The sequence below is a fragment of the Corapipo altera genome, unplaced genomic scaffold (assembly GCF_003945725.1).
Source record: "Corapipo altera isolate COAL_440 unplaced genomic scaffold, ASM394572v1 169, whole genome shotgun sequence".
NCBI lineage: Eukaryota > Metazoa > Chordata > Aves > Passeriformes > Pipridae > Corapipo > Corapipo altera.
The window spans coordinates 1,630,198-1,651,724 of record NW_020884946.1 but is presented as its reverse complement, the minus strand read 5'-3'; the positions used below and the strand labels follow the sequence as shown (position 1 = coordinate 1,651,724).

The following is a 21,527-nucleotide window of genomic DNA, read 5'->3' as shown; positions in this document are numbered from 1 at the left end:
AAGCAAGGACTGGACATCCGAGGGGATCCCCCAGGCTGACACCCGGAATGGGGGTGCGGGGACATCCCGCGGGTTGAGGTGCAGGTGAGGGGTAGGGGGGGATCCAGAGGGACCCCCCAGGCTGGGGATATGGGGGAATCCTCCAGGCTGGGGGCACAAGGGGCTTGGGGCACAGGCTGGCGGCATGGGGCGATCCCTGGGCTGAGATGTGTGGTGAGGGCATGGGGGTCTGGCCCCAAACCACTGTAGGGTGCCCCCTTCAAGCAACCCAGTGTGGGCAAAGTCCGAGGGGAGCCCAGGGTTACAAGCAAGGGCATGGATGGGGAGGGTCCAGCTGGGATGCAGGTCAAGCTGCATGGCAGCTCCCAGCATCATTCTCCACTGTCTTCTCGTCCCCTCAAACTCCTAGAGCTGGTTGTTTTTCCACCAGGGTGATGCTGGTACATCCCACCCATTTGCTCCCTGGCACTGTTGAAATGCCATCAACACCATTCTGAGAGGCTGTGGGTTACTGGCATTGGGATGCAACCACCAGAATGACCCCAGGAGTGGACTGGCCTTCCTTAGTGACCATTCCCACCCACCACCTTATCCTGGCTGGGCTTCTGTCCCTTCAAACCCCTGATGTCTGCAGACACCTTCCTGCTGCAGGGCTGGTGTGTCCCAATGTTTTCACATTCCCATCTGTGACTCTGGAAATGTGCCACCTCTGATGACCACGACCAAATATTTTGGGGTTTCCACAGGGATCTTCTTGCGACATCACCCCAAAAGATGGTTTGAGCATCCTGCATCCTCTGGGCACTTTGGGGACAAATCCAGCAGACAGAGCACAGCTCATCTTTGCCAAGAGCCCCTTCTGCCCCTGCTCCATGTTGGGTTTAAGTGTTGGTGAACAAATAAATGCTGGGGCAGATGTTTGGAACACAGGTCCCCTCCAGCTGGAGCTGTTCCGGGGTTTTATGAGCCAGAAACTGAGTCTGAAGGTTCAGCTGAGCGTAGGGTGAATGCTCCATCACCCATCATCCCAAGCAAGAGCGGGGGGACTAAATAAATGACCATCAAAATAAATGGCTGAGATGCTAAAGGAGCCACAGAGGCCTCTCTTCACACTCTGTCCACAAGGAAGCAGGGACAAATTCTCTCCCCTTGTGCCTAGGAAATGGTAAATTGCTGGGGAGATAAGGAAAGGAAGGAGTTGTTGGAGGGTGGGGTGTGGTGTGTGACTCACTGGCTTTACTTCTGACACAAGAGCTGCATTTAACTACGACAAAAAAAAAATAAAAAAAGAGAGGAAAAAGGAAAAAGAAAAAAACACCCCAGCAGCTGCAACATGCTCCACATTTATCATTTGGTTTCTGATCACAGGTTTTAGCAGAAGAGTCAGGATGACTCAGGTGAAATCCAGGCGCTGGCCTGCAGCCAGCCAGGCTTTACTCGGTTTTATTGCCCCGGGCTCTGATCGGGAACAGAAACTGCTGTACCAGAGGATTTGGAGCCCTGAACTGCATCCCTGTTCCTCCTCAGACACCCCTGGGTACCTCACATCATTTCACAATCCTCTGATGATGTCCAAATCCTCCGTGTGAACTAGAAGAGCTCCCTTGCCAAAAACATTCACGGGCTTCTGCTGAATGGCTTCTGCTTCCGTTCGGATCCAGACCGAGCTGACACGGTTCAGAGGGCTGGGGAGAGTTTCTGAGGAGCTACAAACCACTGAGACCTAATCATCCAAACAGAAAAGGGGTTAGTAAAGGGCATCTAAGTGTCTTGGCACTCCCTAGTCTTTACTCTCTTTATTTTCTTGGAAAAGAAGAAGATAAGCTCCCTCTGGAGCCAACCCAGACTTTATAACAGCCTGAACTCAGCTGCTGTGGGAGCTGGTTGTATTTATGGGGCGAGAAGGGCAGTTTGCAGTTTATTTTCTAGTGTGATCACTGTGTGGCTGAGCAGAAAACCACTTTTTCTGGGAATGTTTGAGCACAGGTTCCACACACGGGAGCCGATGGCGGCAGTTCTGTTGACAGAATTTGGCAACATGGAATTATTAGGTTTAGATAATGTAGGTGTGTGCCAGCATGTGCTATGACACAGCCCGATTTCCAGCCATGGTCAAGTCCTCTCCCCCTGAAACACAACCCCACAAAGGCTGGGTAAACAGAAACACTAATGCTTGGTCATTTTTTTCTTTTTATTAAGGATCTTATTATGATATTTTATTGATAGTTCCCTATTAATTACAGTCACTAAGCCTTCACATAGAAATTATTCTTTACTATTTCTGAATATATATATTAAAAAAAAAGAAAAGCAAAATTCAGGTATCAAACAGAAGAATCATACAATAATTAAGTTTGGAAATTACCTCTAAGATCATCAAGTCCAACCATTAATCCAGCACTGCCAAGGCCATCACTAACCCCTGTCCCCAAGTGCCACATCCACATGTTTTTGAACACTTCCAGTGATGGTGACTCCACTACTATCTTGGGCAGCCTGTTCCAATGCCTGACTACCCTCTCAGTGAAGAAATTTTCCCTGATATCCAATCTAAACCTCCCCTGGTACAGTTTGAGGCAGTTTCTTCTCATCCTGTTACTTGTTCTCTGGGAGCAGAGCCCAACACCCCCACCCCCACCCAGCTCCATCCTCCTGTCAGGGAGTTGCAGAGCCAGAAGGTCCCCTCCAAGCCTCCTTTTCTCCAGGCTGAGCCCCCCCCAGCTCCCTCAGCTGCTCCTCATCAGACCTGTGCTCCAGACCCCTTCCTAGAGGGGATCTGTCCTCTTTGCCCTTCCTGTGATCACTCAGATCTTGGGGGTTATTTTCGCTGTTCAAAGAGAAGAGGTTCTTAGAGATCAACTAAACAGGGAGTGCAAAAATTCCTGAGACTGTAACTTGAACTATTTGCAGATCTAGAATAAGGTCCAGAGAAGGTGGGGGCCTTGTGCATCCACTGGAGGGTACCAGGGTGTCCCTGTGAGAGCCAGGGAATGCTGCTGGGTGCCAAGGTGGGGACACACACATGTGTGGTCCATGGGAAAGCCCATCAGAGGCCTCTCTCATCTTTGAAATTAGGGAAAATATCAAAGAGGGACAGGATGGGGCAGGTTTGTGTTCAAGCTCCTGCTCTTTCACCTCTTTTAGTCAGCTGAGCTTCCTTGTGGTTTCAGTGACAGGGAGTGGGATCCAACTGCAAAGGGTTGGAGCATCATTCCCTGAGTGTCCAAGACGCTCCTCAGGGTTTGAAGAGTGAGGTCCTGAAAGAAAGTTCTCCATGCCAAGCTGGGTAAGGATGAAGAGACCCTGGGCAGTCTTCACTGGGACAGACGAAGCCATGTAAAAGGTGTTTCAAGGGGAATTTCTGCACTGACAGCTGCTGAAAGGCTGTCACAATAAATAGCAATCATGCAGAGAAGACACCTATTTTTCCTTCATTGACTACGAAACGGGATCATTTAGGACTGGGCTCAGAGCTTAAAGTTAGAGATGACAAATTGCACCTTCTCAAACCGTCTGTGCCAACCCAGCGTATCATTAACGGCTCAAGCAGCAGCAGAGCAATGCAGATCCATCCTGCTGTTAACATCAGGCCAGGACATGTCTTGAATGTGATCCCCAAATAACAGCTGAGCCCACAGAGGCAATGGATGGCAGCATCACAGCCAGTGGACATCCTTCCTGTGCCCTGGAAATGCAGCCCGAGATCTATCAGCCCCTGGAATCACAGTGCGTCAGTTGGAAGAGTGAATCACAAGCAATTTAATTCTATTACCCAGAATAACCAGAAAAATTGATTACAGGCTCCCAAAATACTAAATCTTGCACAGAAGGATTTGTTGCTCCATGAGGACAGAGGATCCCTGAGGTCTGAGGGGTTTTCTGCAGATGGGATCTGAATTTTAACCTCCTCGGTGAGGTCTCGCGTTTTAGGCATGAAACTGGAAGTGGAGGCAGCAGTTTTGCCCTTTCCCATCTTTCCTTTAGTGTCTTCACAGAGCAAGGACACACGATCTCATGCCAATGGGTTCCTCCCTGAAATCTGGAAAACTTTGGAGGGATTTGCCTGAGTGGGCTGCAGGAGGTGAATCCATAATTATGTTTTCAAGAATGTAAGAACCGATGTATAACACAAGTCTCCAGGCTCACGTGGACCTGCATCCCATTTCCAACACACACTACCTGACATCGACCAGGGCGATCTTTAGGTCCCTCCATTCCTTTCCTAAACCAAGGGCAGTTTTGGATTCACACACCAGGCAGATGGGAACAGCAGCCGTGTCCCTGCATCGCTCCCCTCGATCGCTTCTCACCGTTATTACCCCGAGATATTGATAATGCAATTTGTAGACTGAACTGTTCCCTGGCAACACATGGCTTGAAACTATTCCTGCAAATTTCCCCTGCCATTCCTGTCCAATTGAGTCAGAATCAAGTGGCTCTTTTCGCAGCCTGGGTCGGTATTTGTGTTTTGCCTGCCTTTAAGTAAATTATTTGCTATTAAATTTGGATGGCAGCATTGAGCTGAGCACGTTTAGTGTCAGCTGGGAGGAGGGAGAAGCCAGGTCTGCTGTTCTCCATCAAAGAACTCCATCAGACACCTGAGCTGCTCACAGGCAGCTCTCACTGCTCCTGTCTTCTCCTTGGATTAGCCAGCCAGGACCACCAAACTGAGTCACCCCGTGACCAACACAGCTGGAAGCTGAGTGCATTTCACAGCCAGAAGACCTTTGAGAGGGGAAAGCTTGTCCAAACACAGGCTCTCCCTTGCCCAGCTCCATCCTGAGCATCCAAGGGTGACAGATTCATCTTGACTTTCCCACTCCACAGAATCATAGAATCATTCAAGTTGGAAAAGACCTCTAAATTATCAAGTCCAACCGCTAAACCCAAACCCATTCCCCATTTCTTTTACTGCCTATACAAGGGAAGAAACTCAGCTGGAGTAACCAAGCTGCCACCGTCGGAGCTGGTGACAACGACAGAGGTCAGGGACAGAGCACTATGTCCAAGAAGGCGACTTACACGGGGTTTGCAAAGCAAACCTTTGAGTCTGGCAGCCTTGCTCACTCCTGCAGCAACAAAGGGAGAAGTTAAACCCAACAGTTGTGAAGATTCTAATCAGGGAATGCAATTCCAAGCAGGCCATGGGAACTCCGCTTTTAGATGGATGCAACTCCTCGGTGATGGACACTGGGGAACTGACGGCTTCCTAACCAACACCAGCAGAGCTATCCCAAGGATGGACCAGTTTGCCATGGAAAATGGAGACATGGGACATCCCCAGAAGCCAAGAGGAGTCTCCTTTCTTCCCTAATGGAGATGAACATCTTAATTAGAGTTGCATTGCCACGAGACACTTGCTGTCACACTCCAGTGCCAAATACTTGCGATAAAGTTGCCAGAGGTGGTGCTGCGAACAGGCCTTCTAATCTGACCCCTACCTGCTTTGAAAACACAACAAAACAAGTTAAAGCTGCTGCTGGTGAAAGGCAGCAATTGGATTTACACTGTTTACTTGAAAGTACCCGCTGCTCTGTGCTGTGTGACACACGGAGCAGCGTCTGAGGGGCTGCTTGTCGCTGAGATTTAAAGTACAGCCAAAGAAAGCTCTCCAAATCCCAAATAACATAAGTGGACGTGGATTCATGACAAGCAAAGGGCAGCAAGACCTCTTTCTCAGGATTTGGTGTTACGCATCACTAAAAAAAAAAAAAATGAGGAGGGTATGCAAAATATCCCTGGAAGTGTTCAAGGCCAGGCTGGAAGTGGCTTGGAGCAACCTGGTCTAGGGCAAGGTGTCCCTGCCCATGGCAGAGGGGTGGAATGAGATGGTCTTTAAGGTCCTCCTCCAACCCAAACCAAAATGAACCACCACAGGAAGAGCACTTTCCTCCCACAACCTTCCTGTCATCCCCCTCCTTAGCTCCTGCCTGGTGCGGCAACACAACGCTCCAAAGGCAAACAAGGCTTTTTGAGTGGGTTTTACTGGCTGGGCTGTGTCACGTTGTTGTTTTCCTTCATAGCAAAATTTTATTATGGAGCAAATGCCGGGAACACCAAAGAAAATATTCTCCAGTTTAATTTTAGCACAAATGTTCTCGCTCTGAATAAGTGCCGAGCTTCCTGCGGATCCGGCACTCCCTCAGAAGTCCAACGGTTTGCTAACAGACTGTCCATCATTTGAGGCCCTTTTTGTTGGGTTCTAGCTGCATCTTTCCAGCAAGGATCAGCTTTGGGGTAGATATGGAAGCAACAGCAGCAGCAGAGGTAACTGGGCAAAATGCCACATGCAGAAATATTCAGGATGATTCTCTTTCCCAGATTCCATCACCTGCTGTTGGTTTTCATGCACTACTTTTAAAACATGACTTCCTTCTCCAGAAAAAGCGCGTGGAAAGGGATCGGTTTTTAATGTCAAATAATGCAGTGAAACAGCACAACAGACCCAGACACAGCAGAGCCTGGTGGGTCAATAGTTGGAGCCTTTCAAATCCGACCCAAAGACTGGATATTTATCCAGTGCAATCCTCCCTCTCCGATGTTCCAAGCTCCGTAGGAACAACAAACGTCAGGCAGGTTCATTGGCAGAGTTTCCAGGCTGACTTTTCTAAAATATCTGGTTTTCCAGCAGAAAGGTGGCAAATTCAGGACAAACAAGCATTTCTGAAGACTTCAGTGAAATTCCATTGAATTATTTAGGGACGTTCTTTAAAAATGAAGATTTTAAAAAAACCCCAACAAACAGATCAAAAACAGCTAGTAGAGATTTAACTGTTTGCACTTGAAAATCCATTCCACGTTTTCTGTTCATTTTTGGTCTGGCATTTCACTTCCACTCGAATTAGGATTTATCCTTGGCTCTGTCCTGCTGGTGCTGTTGCTGGATGAGTGCGCCCCGTTCCCGGCCGGCTCAGCGCTGCTCCCCAAAGGCTCCAGGTGATGGAGGATGCATTTGTAGCTCTGCCTGGAGCTGTGTAATAGAGCAAAACCCATCTTTGATGATAGAAATGTAACAGCAGTCTCATGGGAGATGATCCTCCCAGAATTAAAGCAGCTGGATACTCACTTCCATGATCTCGCTGGAAGTTTGCTTCTTGTTTGCTGTTTATTTTATTCCTGTGGACAGTGATCACCAGGGAACAAATCCTAGGAGGAGCTGGGGGGGCTCAGCCTGGAGAAAAGGAGGCTCAGGGGGGACCTTCTGGCTCTGCAACTCCCTGACAGGAGGGTGGAGACTGGTTGGGGTCAGGATGTGCTCCCAGGGAACAAGTGACAGGACAAGAGGAAACAGCCTCAAGTTGCACCAGAGGAGGTTTAGGTTGGATATTAGGGAAAAATTCTTCACTGAAAGGGTGGTCACATTTTGGCACAGGCTGCCCAGGGGAGTGGTGAAGTCACCATTCCTGGAGGGATTTAAAAGATGTGTGGATGTGGCACCTGGGGACATGGGTCAGTGGTGGGCTTGGGAGTGCTGGTTGGACTCCATGATCTTAAAGGTCTTTTCCAACCTTAAAAATTCCATTATTCTACCACAGTCACACAGCTCCGATACAAACCCTCAAATCTGATGCTGGAAACAGCTTTGCCAGCTCTAACCAGCCGTGGGGGTGGCAGTGAGACCCAGACTGTGACCCCAGGGCCGTGCACATGGGGTCTAACAAAACCCACAGATGTTACACAGCAAGAACTCTGCCAGGAGTAAAAGCACATGGAAACCAGGGACCTGCAGGATGGTGCCAAATATCCCTGGTGACTTCCATGACACCACCCACTAAATCCAGGAGCCTTGTTTTGAACAGACCTTTGGTGTGTTTGTTCAGAAGAGCTACATGACTGCAAACTCTCCTGGAAGTTTACTTTGGCTGTTTCCTCCCTCCAGCAGGAGCCAAAAGGACTTTGGATGCTTTGTGGGACCAGTGCAGCAGTGGATACCTCCCCAGATATGGTGGAAGGTTCCTCTGCTCATGGCAGGGGGGGTTGGACTTGGTCCCTTCTAACACCACTTCTCCTCTCAGGTCTGTAGAAAAAGCACCACACAGGCAGCTCAAACATGGATTCTGTGGACGTGGATGAAAAGAACCACTTGGAACATCTCCCAGCACTGTGCTCAAGATGCTCAAGTCACCCACAGAACAACCTGACCTAAAAGAAAGAAAACATTACAGTTCACCAAGCCCAGTGATTTTTCTATCAGGATGTTTTAATTACCACTGCAATCCCATTTTTCCCCAATACACCCAAATTTGGAAATAGACTTTACTACCTCAAAGTAAATCCCAGTCTCTGATGCAGTATTTTTTCCCGAAGAATGTAGAAAAAAATCATAATGATGTGTCACTACTCTCCTGAGCTTCCTGCATTATGTCAGTGCAGAAAATTAATTATTACTTAGATTATTACTTGCTGTCCACCAGCAGTTTAAACAAATAAAATGTGTAATTATAGATGAGAACCGTGAATGACAAAAGCATTTAAATTGTCAGATCTTCAGGATTTTCACTGTATTTGCCATCTCTGGTTGACACCATGACCACCTTTTTCTTTTTTTACATGTGGTAAAAACAGGAGCTGCTTTCTCCAAGATGACCTACAGCAATTGTTAAAATAGTCAAACAAAATACCTCTAATACTAAAATTTATTGGCTTTGACTGAAATCTCACTGAATCTTCAATCTACAGATTTCAATGGTAAAAATGTGTTTTTAATGGAGAGTCATTTGCCTTTTATAGAATCAAAGAATCGTTTGGGGTGGAAAAGACCTTTAAGATCATCAAGTCCAACTGATGTATTTTCATCAGTAGTCATAGAATTGTTTGGGTTGGAAGGGACATTTAAAGGCCATCAAGTCCAACCCCCTGCCATGGGCAGGGACACCTTCCACTAGCCCAGGTTGCTCCAAGCCCCATCCAATCTGGCCTGGAACACTTCCAGGGATGGGGCAGCCACAGCTTCTCTGGGCAACTACTTCAACAATTTCTTACTGTGCCAGTGTGAAGAGAAATGGGAAGAGGAAACAATGAAAGGACATGCAAACCCAGGGGGGAAAGAAACTGAGAACTCTTCAGACTCAGTTACTATGCTAAAGAGTTAAATTATTTTAACTGATCTTAAAAAACGTTTCAAAATTTGAGTTTGCTTCGAATACATTTATTAGACACAGGTCCCTGTCTCCAGAGCAGGGTAAATGTGACTGACTGCCTTGGGGCTGGCAGGTAAAAATCTGTTTGCTTCAATTACAACACCACAGTAAACAAGGAAACTTTCACATTTTATTTAAAAAACAAACGTTACAGAAAATAATAAACACATTTTCAAGTTCTTCTGGACCCTACTGAGGCATGATTGGGAAAGCACATTTGCACAGTCTGGAGTGGCTTGGCTTTGCACACCTGATCTTCCTAATTCAGCTTCTGCCCTCGTTTTCTATCCCTGCCTGTGTCAAACTGCTCTCTGCCACTGCCACACATGTTGAAAATGCAGTTTAATGTGTTGCTGGTGTTCAACTTTCTTCCCCTCACACCCATTTCCTTGAGTGTCTTACTCCCAGGCAGTAGGAATGGTACAGAAGCCATTCCCTTGCCTCTCTAAAACCACAGGGCAGATTTTTGGACACAGTTTATGCTCCCCAGAATGATTAATCTGCATTTAGCACCAAATATTACAAGTATCAAGGCACACAGTGAGTGTGTGTGTGTGTGTCACAGCTACACAGCACTGTGGAACTCAGCTTCCAGTGCCTCCAGGGAACAGGCCCATTAATAGGAATTTTGCTATCAAGCTTTATAGTAAAAAACTGTGAGAGTAGATTTCAACATTTCCCTCAAGAACTGATTATAAAACACTTTCTAAGAGACTATTTGGAGCAAACCACTCCTTCTGCCAGTGCTCTCTGAGCAAGGCAGCCAGTTGCCTCAGCACAGAGCTACCTGAGCACAGAACACAGACACTGAGAAGGCACCACATCATTTAGCTCTGCTTGAAGGCAAAAGCTGACAACCTGCCATTTGTGGATTGGTCCAAAGGTTTGGATTTTTTGGATGCGTTTGTGTCCTCTGGTTTTTCCTCCTGGCTCTTTCTCCCTTCATCTTCATCAGCCGCGGGACGCTTCCGCTTTTTATCTTCTGCTAAACCATTAACTGCCCCTCCTTTTGCTTTCTCAGTCCACACCTTTGAAGAACAGACAACTACAAATTAGGCCACGAAACTCACCACTTTATTTTCTACACCTTAGTTCCTGATTTTAAGGCACTGAAATAATTCCCCTTCAGAAGGATTGAGTCAGGACGAATTCCCTCACTTTCCTTTTTTCTAGCAGTGTTGTCCTTCAAAACTGTATTTCATTTGAGCCTGTGTATGAAATTGAAGCTCTTAATTGTCCTTCTGGACAAATAAGAAAACCCAAAAGGCCCAACAAATCAAGTCAGGATGAATTTAAGTCCCAGTGGCTTAAGCCTGATTATGTCCCTTTAAACTCCTTCCTTTCCCTTTTGTTATTTGTTCATTGATTGTGTTTCTCTCACAAGCCCCACTTTGAAAAAGCTGCTTTCTGATACTAATTATTATTCAGTTTAGATTTTCATGAAGATCATGGCACCATTCAAAACTGAAATCCATAAAAACAGAGAACAGCAGAATTTAAAGAAAAAAATCCGGGCTGAAAATAACCAAAGAGATTCAGTGGGAGGGAAAAAATTATCAAAACCACAGAAGTAGAGAACGTTTGCTTACCATCCTTTCCTCTGATGTCAACATTCTAAATCGACTCATGCCTTCTTTTATTACTTCTGCTTCGTTCAGATCAGGATTATCTGTCAAAATGTTTGCTCTGTTCTCCTCCAGCCACATCTGGAAACCAGTCTTTGGTCTAAAGCAAGCACATGAAAATTGCCTGGTTAAGAAGGTTATAGGAAAACCATAAAAAAAAAAAAATCCCCCAAAGCAACATTTCTAAACAGCACCTAATTGGATTTTTTTTTTTTTGTTCTCAGAAGACAAGACACCTCTAGTCAGCAGCCTCCTCTCTCCTATTTCAATATTTCAAAGAACATGCTGACAAGGCAAGACTAAGTCAAGTATTTTTATTAAGACCATGATATATATGGAGATTAACATTCCAGTTTTAGAATGACAAAGCACAATGGTTCTCTTCCTTTCTGACAGGGTCCCATCAACCTAAAAATAGAGCACATCCATTAGCATGTTTCAGCTAATCCTTCTCACAATTCTCCTTGCCACTTGTTGTAGAACATTATCTGTAAAGGTTAATGAAAAGAATGCCAGCCCAAATGAGTAATAATTGCCTTCATCTTCCTCAGTTAAATGAAGTCTAAATGAAACATGATTATAATAATGCAAGTTTCATGAGGATTGGGATTGTTAGAAAATACATCTGCTCCAGAGGAACAAGACAGATTAAAGTCTTAGCTAGGAACAGACATGCTCCTTAGGTGACACAAGTTTTTGTTTGCTTACTCTTTTTAAAAACCCACCAAAACAAAGCTTTTACTCCTTCCCACAAAACCCTTAGCTTTTAGACTTTGAGATTTTGTAGAGGTGTTTAAACTTAAAGTATTTCCTATACTTGGAACTGACACAGCAGCATGGTTTCATTTATAATTCAAAGATCATTACAAGCAGTATCAAGGTAAAAATCACTGCTTAGAGCCCCAAAATCACATTTTGCACTGCTCACTTATTGTTCACTCCCACATTTCTGAAGTGGGTCCACAAATGTGATAACCTGTGAGCTAACCTTTAATCTTCGTGCTATGCTTCTCTGGCCAGTCCAACATCTTTAGAAACAAAACAGGTTTTGGACTTGTAATTCTGTGAAAACTGGAATACGGTATTGAGATGCAAGTGTCACTCACCTTCTGTTTTCAGTGTTCTCCTGTGCAGTGACTTTGACTTCATGGGACTCATTTCCTGCTTTTCCTTCTCTTTCTTCCACTGCTTTTCCTTCTCTTTCTTCCACTGCTTTTTCACTAGGGTTGGGTGTAAGTGTACGAGGCTGGAAGAAGGAGGCTGCTGAAGCCTGTAGAAATTGAGGTTAAAAAAGAAAAGGTAAAAACACCTCACTCTCAAACAACACATACCACTGCAGCCTAACAAATCCCAAGCCCTTCCTAAAGACATAATAATCACTTGCATTAACAGAGCATTTAATCCATCCAATTTCAGCACAGCAGAAATTTATTCACACAATTTAAAATAAAAGCTCAACATTCAGTGCAGAATGTAATTTCTACAACTGATTTTTTTTTCTGCTGTTTTATGTGCTTTCACAGCTTTTGCACTGTGCTTAAAATGAATTTTGCCATCTAAGCTGCTTTACTCAGTCCACGGGGTTTCATCCTTGATAAAAGCTGGTAAAATTCAATTTATTGTTCTTTGCTCACAGAAACAATGTATAAAAAACTAGAAACACTACCTGCTTCGACTTGGGTTTGGGAATCAGAGGCTTTATAACTGGAGGGTTCTGCTTGTTCACAGCTCGACTGCCAGACAAAGATGTTTTCTTTGAGTATCTGCTCATAGTGTCTAAAACATTTGCTGAGGGGACCACTGGGTCCTTTTTGTTAGATGACACCTAGGAAAACAAATAAACAGATGTTTTATTTATTTTCTGTCATGTTCTCCTGCTCTGTCCCTCCAAGGTATATGTTATATTGTAAACTTCAGATATGATTCTCAGAGCACAGCAAAACCAGATGCAGAAATTCTTACCTTAAATGGATTCACTCGTCCTTGGCTGCTTGATGCACCTAGAACTGTTTAAAAGGAAAGAAAAAGGGGTGTAAAAGTGTGTGCATGTGTGTACACACACATATACATAAATCACTGAAGCAATGTGCACATTTTAGATGAGTAGAAAGACATTTTAGTAACCCCCTGAAGGTTAAACTGTATGTGCTCAGCTATTATTAGTCATCAGAAATGCCACACAGGACCAACAGCTTAAAATACAAACCCAGAGGAAGACCCAGGACTTCCTCCACTCCCAAATCCGTTTCCACTCCTATTATTCTTGCTGGAGGGTTGGCAGGTTGCTAGAGGTCACATTCTGCCCCTGCCTGCTCACACTCACAGATCAAGGCAGGGTTTATTCACTTTGCCTTGCAAGTGCAACCAATAAATGTGCCTGTGATTAGTAAAATAAACCCATTGAACACTGTTCTCAGTTTTCCCCTTGTCCCAAAGAATGCCTTCATGGCACAGCCAGGCAGACACTCAGCATTTGGCACAGCCAAGTCAGCCAGAACAGTGTTATGGAACATCATTAGGTAATGGAGACAGGAATAGGGAACCTCCTAAAAATGTGAGAACAACAATCAGTCCAACCAGGACAGGTTGGACAGGGCTTGGAGCAACCTGGGACAGTGGAAGGTGTCTCTGCCTATGGCAGGGGGCTGGAAGGAGATGGTCTTTAAGGTCCCTTCCAACCCAAACCATTCCATGGTTCTGTGAAGTTCCATTTGTCAACACTGTTATGGACTAACTTGAAGCAGCAGTGGGAGAACAGATGATATAAACAGGAGCAGATACTGTGAAACATGACAAAATTCTCATCCTGGAATAAATGGAGGTTTACTCACCAGACTTTGGAGTAGTCACCTCTGCTGAAGTGACACCTTTGGAGAAAGGATTTGGCCCTTTAGGAAAAAAAAAAAAAGGGGTATGTATTGAAGTGCAATAAAATGTGATAGCATAACTGCTTTAAAAACAAAACCCCAAACAGAGAACTAAGAAAGGGTGAGGTTTGGAGCAATCTGGTCTAGTGGAAGGTGTCCCTGCTCATGGCAGGGGGTTGGACCTGGATGGTCTTTAAGGTCCCCTCCCAACCTAAACCATTCTGTGATTGTGTGATACTATAATTATAGTGAAGTAATTCATATTTTAAAGTGTGACTTTTCATTTTTAAACCATACACTTTTACAAAACCATCTGTCATCTCTACCTAGATTTAGAGCTGTATATTTTTTTTCTTAAACCTTAAGCTCATTCTTAAAGTGTGCCAGGCAAACTACTCATCTATCAATTCAACTCCTGTGAGATTTGAGCTGAAACCAAAGTAACTGCTCAGAAGGTGACCCAGCCCTTTAGGAATAGAATTAGGCAACAGGAAAAACTCCCCAAGGGTCCCTGAAATGGTTACTAAGTACAATGCACACACAAGCTGTGACACAGCAGATGACACACACTGAACTTGTTTCTCTGCAGAGACTGTAGGCACAGTCTGGAATACAGACTTAATTCCTGACTAAGCCTGTAAAAGTTATCCAGATAGCTTCCAGCCTATTCAGAGAATATATTTTTCTTACTCTGTTTATGCACTTCTGGAGCTTCTTCTGCTTCCTCACAGGCATCAGTTTCCTCAGCATCTTCCACTTCTTGGTCCTGCTGAACATTCCTGACTGGCAGCTGACCCCACTCCGTGGCTGATCTGCTGTAACTAAATGGAAGGAAAGGAAGTGGTCACCACATTCAGAAGGAAAACTGGAACAATAGATAGCAAGCTCACTTACTTAATTTAGGAAAAAAGAACAATAACATTTGGCATTTATGTGCATTATACCTCTGATTAAACTGTGATGCTTAAATTAAATAAAGTTTCATTAACCACTTCAGAACTTTGTTGCCAGAACATTTCGTCACAAATACAAATACAAATTTTAAAGAACTATAATCTCCATTTAAATTTATACTTCCAGTATCACCAATAATACCAGATTACTTGTCTGCACCCATGAATTACCATCCAAGTGGCAACATGGATATATAGTTTCAAACTGAAACTTATGCAGCAAGTTTTAACATTTAACCTTATTATTCTCTGAATTCCAGCGTAGCAGGATGTACATTTCTTGCATTTCCCTCCTAATCTTTGCCAATTACTAAAATCTGTAAATACTAAGAACAACACATTAATTTTAACCCTCAGAGTGCTTGAAGTTACAGATATGGGATTACAGCTTCCACACATGACCCAGAAGAACAAGTCAGAGCATTTAGAAATTAGTTTTGACTGAACAGTTTCACACAGAAGAGTAAGGAAAAGGCTACGGATAAGTTCAGGGACTTATCACTTTTTCTTGCCTAAATAAGTCCCAAACTTCACACATAAAATTGCTACAGGAAGACATTGCTTCCAACAAAGTGTTATGACATTCTTTTCTGCACTATCAGACTGGTGGTTAACAACTAACTTCGTTATAGCTGTACACTCAGTGGCCAAATAAGAACACAGCTCTTCTGTGTGGTCTATATTAAAAATAAAAAATCCCAACCAACAACAAAAAAACCCCACAAAAAACCCCAAACAAACAAACAAAAAAAACCCACCAAAAACAAACAAACAAAAAAACCCCAAAACCAAAACCAACCAACCAACCAAAAACAAAAAACCAAAACCAAACAAACAACAACAAAAAAAAACCAAACAAAAAACACAACCCCCTCCAAAAACCTACACACTTTTGCCTCCTCATGCTTTACAAAGCAGATGCAGGTAGGAGAGGAAAGGTAGATAGCTCAGATATAGAGGAAAGAAGAATGCAAAGCCAGCCTGTAGTATGTTCCACGAATTTGAAGAGCTGGGATTATTAGTTAGGGGAGAGTAAGACTAAATAGGATACACTGGAATAGGATACTGAAAAGAGGCTGGAGAGAGACAGGATTTTAAGATAGGTGTGAAATGAATCAAGATTGAGAGACTGAGGTAAAAAGAGAAGGAAAAAAAAAAATATGTGGGAGTCAAATAACCAAAGCAGCACAAGGCAGGGAAAGGTGGGAAGAAAAAAAAAATTCCAGTCAGAGCAACTTAGTATTGAGCCTGCTTTGCCTCTGAAGTTGTTGAACACAGACCTACAGGAAGCAAGGAGTGGGGATATTTCCCTCTGTGTTTGTATCCCGGTGCTAATGAGTCCTCACAAGATATCAACAAGAATACAATTTATAAGCAGAGCAACACAGAATCACAGAATCAGACGGGTTGGAAAAGACCTCCGAGATCATCAAGTCCAACCCTGGATCCAACCCTGCCATGCTTCCCAGACCATGGCATTGAGGCCACATCCACTCTCACCTTCAACACCTCCAGGGATGCTGACTCCACCCCCTCCCTGCCCAGCCCATTCCAAGGCCTGATTACTCTCTGGGGCAAAAAATTCCTTCCTAATATCCAACCTAAACCTCCCCTGGCACAGCTCAAGACCCAGCCCTCTTGTCCTACTGCTGCTTCCTGGCAGAACAGCCCCACCCCCACCTGGCTACAACCTCCTGGCAGGGACTTGCAGACAGTCAGGAGGTCTCCCCTGAGCCTCCTCTTCTCCAGCCTCAACAACCCCAGCTCCCTCAGCCTCTCCTCACACCACTTGTTCTGCAGAGCCCTCCTGCCTTCCAGCACATCAACACACCCCCCAGCCTGGTGTCACCTGCACATTTGCTGATGAAATGCCTGGTTCTGCAGGAGCTGCAGATGCTCAAGGGGCAGCACGACCAAGTGAGGGGCAACACAAACTGTTGCTTCGTAACAAGCACGCTGCAAACTCCGGCCCAGAAAAGCGCAGCAAAATATTAGAAGAGCAGTCAAAATGCTGCCAGGTTTTTTAGCCACAAAAATTCGCATTACCCAGCACTCAAGTGCTTCCGGAAATCCTCTTCCTCCTCCTCCTCCTCCTCCTCTTCATCTCCCTGTGTTGTTGCCAGCTCTGTGGCTTTCTCCACAGCCAGCTCGCTGAGGCGCTGGGCTAAGTTGATGCGGCGGGAGCGGGAGGCGTATTTGATGGCCAGGCTCACCACGCTGGGAGCCATGAGGTCGGCCAGTTCCACACAGCGGAACTCCCGCTCCAGTTTGCAAGAGAGCTGGAAGAGAAGGAGCCTGGGGAGTCACATGTTTCAGCTACACAGCTCTCTCAAGACCCCAGGAGCAGAGTATTATCGTCTTGGGGGAGCGAAGGAATGAAGACAAACTTCCAACAACACGAGAAAAAGCTCTTTTTTAATCCTTCTTCCCCCTACCCTCCCTTCATGCTGATAAAGCAATAACAAGATGAACTGCAGCCTCTGATCATAGTCTGAACTAGCTGGATTGCCAGATTCCTAGTAAGAGGAATCCCATCAACATTTACATCTAATCCCATCTACCAATAAATCACTGAATCCCAGAATGGTTTGGGTTGGAAGGGACCTTAAAGCTCACCCAGTTCCACCCCCTGCCATGGGCAGGGACACCTTCCACTATCCCAGGTCGCTCCAAGCCCCATCCAGCCTGGCCTTGGACACCTCCAGCCTCAGAGGTAACGTCTCAGGGACTCTTTCTGTTATGTGTTTGTACTTACAGCAAACAGCTTCATTAAAAGTTCTTGCTGCTCTTTCACTGCCTGATTTTTAGCGTTTTCATCAAATTCATAGCCATTTTTGGATAAGTAATCCACGTGGTTGTGAAACACAACAGAACGCCAGTACTGCTCCTGGAAAAGGGAGAAGGATGTTTGTTGGAATTCAGGGGGGAAAAACCAGCCCATGACATAATGCCTAACAATTTACAATGTATTCTATCCATTTATTCTTAAATGTTTTTTCCTTTGATAATGAGGGCGAGGGGGAGATAATTCTCTTTAAAGCCAATGCCTAGTGAGGAAAATATAGACCACACTAACAACCACCCACATAAAAACTGATTCAAACAGCTGCCATATATGTTAAATTCCATTTATACTACAGGCTTGCAAGCAGGATGAGACCTACATGTTCACCAATATGCTACCAGGACAGAGAATTCTAGAATAAGTTGATTATTTTAGCTTATAAATGTTGTCCCACAGCAAACTGGAAGTACTCTGGAATAACTCAGTAAATGTGGGAATTTACCTACAGAAAATACAACTCTGGCTGTTCACAAAATGCTGTAATGGCTATTAGACCAGCCTAGTTCTGTTCAAAATAATTATAAGCTTATTCAAACCCATTGTGTTTTCATCAGATGTCTTGGAATAATTTATTTCTATATCTACACACAGTCCCCCAAGCCAAATTAGTAGTTCCTGGCATTCTCCTCCCATTATTTTGGGTGAAGGAAGGAATGGAAGACAGACTCTATCAGATAAAGAACAAAAAGACTTAACCAAATGAAGGAGAATTCATTAAAAATGACAGTGTGTTTATTATTGACATTTTTATCTACACTTCTATCAAAGAGAATAAATTTCAAACAGCACTGAACCCTCTCTAAGGCTGAGATTAGATTTTTATGTTCATTTCTATTCTGTGCATTACAGCTGAGCACCACGAGTTTGAAATGTTTAAACCAATAAAACCTGAAGAATAAATACAGGTATTTTTCCAGAAGTTCTCCACAGGCACATCTTGCTTCAACCAGCCTCTACCTTCAGAAAATAAGTCAAGGGAGAAGGCCTATGTGTTCAGAGCAATTATATGAATTTGAATACTTTGTATATCTTTTAAAAAGACATCTCCCAGAAATTTTGTTATGCCTAAAATATTAAAAAATAGACATTTTCAAGAGGGTCTTGATTGGGATCCCAAAATTTGGTATCTCTACCCACTAAAAAAAAAAAACCAAGAGGGTGAGTAAGACTTCTCTGGTCAGAAACAGATTATGTGTAAATACAGTTTTGGATCAGCTCTGGCAGTTCTATCTTGCATCCTTCTGGAAACAGTTGTGAACCAAATCACACGAGACAAAACAGTGAACCCAGATAACCTCCTTAGCCACGTGTCTTACTCAGGGTTTGCACTGTCCTCTTTCACAGCAGAGATGATTAATAGGAATCTTGTATAATCCCTACCACGGGGACACCTGAGAGTACCAGCTGTGGGCTCGACACCATTCCATACCTCCATCTGCCCCTTTTCTGTTGTAACTTGGCAGTAAGGAAGTTGAAAAGGTAAAATTGCTACAGCAGGCCGTGGCAGTGTGGGAGGGAACCGGGATCCTTTGCAGGGAATACACCTGTGCACAGGAAACAAAACACACCTGCAGTTGTTCCAACACCTAAATCGTGTCTTCCTAAGAAGCAAGATACTTTAAGAGGATTTGCTCTTTAGAAAGCAGTAATTAAACGACTGGATTAAACACAGCAATATGTAAGATTGCATCATAAAGGGTTGTTTTTACATGGCAACCAAGAAAAGATTTCAAAACCAGCAAGGCACACACTGCTCTTGTTCCCATTGCAGACTCTAAATGTGGCACAGACTCCAAATGTAACACACACTGCTCTTGGTCTCACACAATACATGATTTAACAGCTACTATGAAGAGTAAATGCAATTCATTTAAATCTGAAACCACTGAACAACAGAAGGCATAGACTTACTGTTTCATTACATTTTAAACAAGTGCTTTCTGGTAACAATCACCTAAGCAAACCATTGATTGGGGAAGAGCTGTATTTCCAGCAGCACCAGTGCAGCATTGACAAAAACATCTGGTTTTATAAGCTGCTGTGTCAGAGACTTGAAAAAAAAAAGAAGAGGAAGCATTAGTGTTCTGGTTATCTCTTAATTAAGGCATGTGGTGTTTCTACAACAACCCTCCCCTCTCTCCCTTATCTTTATTATGCTGCTGGTTTTGAGTAAAATGTTCTTTGTAACTCAGAGAGCAGCACAGTCTTTCTTGGGCTAGAGGGAAAAAATTCATGATGACAGACTCACAGTCGACCATCTCATCAATGTGATGTATCCTCCACATTTTTGGGGAATTTTCTGGAGGCCAACATAATGATTTGGAAGGAGAAACAGGCAGCGAAGTGACATTTACCAGAGATATCAAATTATTTCCCTTACTCCAAAAAAGCAGAGGATTACAAAGAATGTCACATAAGTTCAAATAAAATGCAGTCTCCCACCAACCTCTACAATTGTGCACAACTAGTAAATTCAAAGAGTCTGAATTTCAGTAAAATATGTGAGCTGATGGAACCTGCCCTGTTATGAAAAGGACACAGACTCCTGAATAAAAAGGGATACAAATAAATATTAGCAACTAAATGTCCAGGATGCATGTTACAGTAAAGAGAAACAGTTGTTAAGACACACCTCTATCATATTTTATAAAGAAATGGTTAACTTTCAGATAAATATTTGAGCAAATTTACATACAAAATTGTTCTTTGTGGCCACAGGTTAAATATTAATATAATAATAACAGACAGCTCTGATTTATCTCTGTCTGATTTATTACTGTCTAATGATGTAGATTAGTTATAGGATTTTCAAAGCAAAAAGGGGGAAAATGCGGGGGGGGATCAATAAAACCCCAACTCCACAATGAAACCCCAAAACACCATGAACAGGAGAAGCAGATTCCTGATAGGATCCACAACTTTTCAGCAGGTTTCTTTACCAAAATGCAGCTTTATGAACGTGTTTGCCTCAGAGATGTGTGATTTCACAATGAAGTGCACACACACCTCTCAGCCAAGGCAAAAAGCCACAGTTAACCAGTTCCAAGTTATAAAACTCTAATGAGTTTATTCAAAACCAGTTTAATTCTGCATGGATGACTCATTATTATATTTGGGAACTAACCATTTGCTGTGCATATTTACCAGCCACCTGTTTCAGTAGAAGATCTTTCCAGCTTCTCTCAGTAAAAAGTGCTCTGGGATTGAAAACCCAAGACAAAACAAAGTATTTCCTCGTGAATCATCTGACCTGAGCTGCTGGGGGTTTTCATGGATGCCAACGACCCAGTAATGATCAGATTTTCCTTTGCATTGCTCCCTGGTGTTACACACTGGAATCCAAGTGTTCCCAAGCCCTCGGTTCAACATCCGCACGATCCCCTCGGAATCCACGTAACAAGGGGTACCTGTTTGGCACAGATGTGAGCAGTTATTGTCACATGTCACAGCACCAGCAAGATGGAAGGGGTGGATACGGCTGGGAAAGGATGGTTTACACGTCCCAAATACGACATCCTCTCTTCCCGAACACAGGACGAATTAGTCGGGGAAAAAAAAAACATTTTCCTTGGAAAGATGCGCCACCTTCTGTCAGTCAGCGCCACTGCTGCTCAACTGACAGGTTCACATTTAAAACACTTCATGAAGAAATCAAGTTCATAGTGCTTGGGGGGGGATTCTCAAGCTATTTTACAATTACTTTTTCTGGTTATCATAAAAACTCCTCCAGAAAAACTTTGGGGGCATCAGGGAGCAGTGAAGCAGTTTTTATTTCTTCTTGCTGAGCAGGGAAAACCAATCAGGAGAATGAGTTCTGGTAACATTCAAGTGTATTTTATTCAAGTGTGGAAAAATATTAAATATTTCTGATAAATATCTTGAGGGAATAGAAAAACAGAATTTTGTTTAGCATTGAGGAGATAGAAAATACGAAGTTCAGCTCCCAGATCACCATTACTAAAAGGGTTTTAATTAGTGAAACTCCTCCACAGAATCACAGAATGGTTTGGGTTGGAAGAGACTTTAAAGCCCATCTCATTCCAACCCCCTGCCATGGTCAGGGACACCTTCCAGTTGCTCCAAGCCCCATCCAACCT

At 43.9% G+C, this 21,527-nt stretch overlaps 1 protein-coding gene across 2 annotated transcripts in view; it reads right to left on the bottom strand.

Annotated features, from left to right (window-relative positions):
• Positions 1–9,174: 9,174 nt before the first annotated feature.
• WDHD1 (WD repeat and HMG-box DNA binding protein 1) overlaps positions 9,175–21,527 on the bottom strand; it is a 28,512-nt gene continuing 16,159 nt past the window's right edge. The window contains exons 16-26 of one of the 2 annotated variants that reach the window (XM_027662580.1): positions 20,681–20,837; positions 18,860–18,974; positions 17,341–17,472; positions 16,632–16,864; positions 14,323–14,453; positions 13,597–13,653; positions 12,728–12,774; positions 12,432–12,590; positions 11,872–12,035; positions 10,730–10,865; positions 9,175–10,168 (exon numbers count right to left, since the gene is read on the bottom strand). In XM_027662580.1, coding sequence (XP_027518381.1) covers positions 9,968–10,168; positions 10,730–10,865; positions 11,872–12,035; positions 12,432–12,590; positions 12,728–12,774; positions 13,597–13,653; positions 14,323–14,453; positions 16,632–16,864; positions 17,341–17,472; positions 18,860–18,974; positions 20,681–20,837 — 1,532 coding nt within the window. In that variant the 3' untranslated portion in view covers positions 9,175–9,967. The remainder of the gene's footprint in view (positions 10,169–10,729; positions 10,866–11,871; positions 12,036–12,431; positions 12,591–12,727; positions 12,775–13,596; positions 13,654–14,322; positions 14,454–16,631; positions 16,865–17,340; positions 17,473–18,859; positions 18,975–20,680; positions 20,838–21,527) is intronic. The other variant, XM_027662581.1, reaches the window with a different exon arrangement.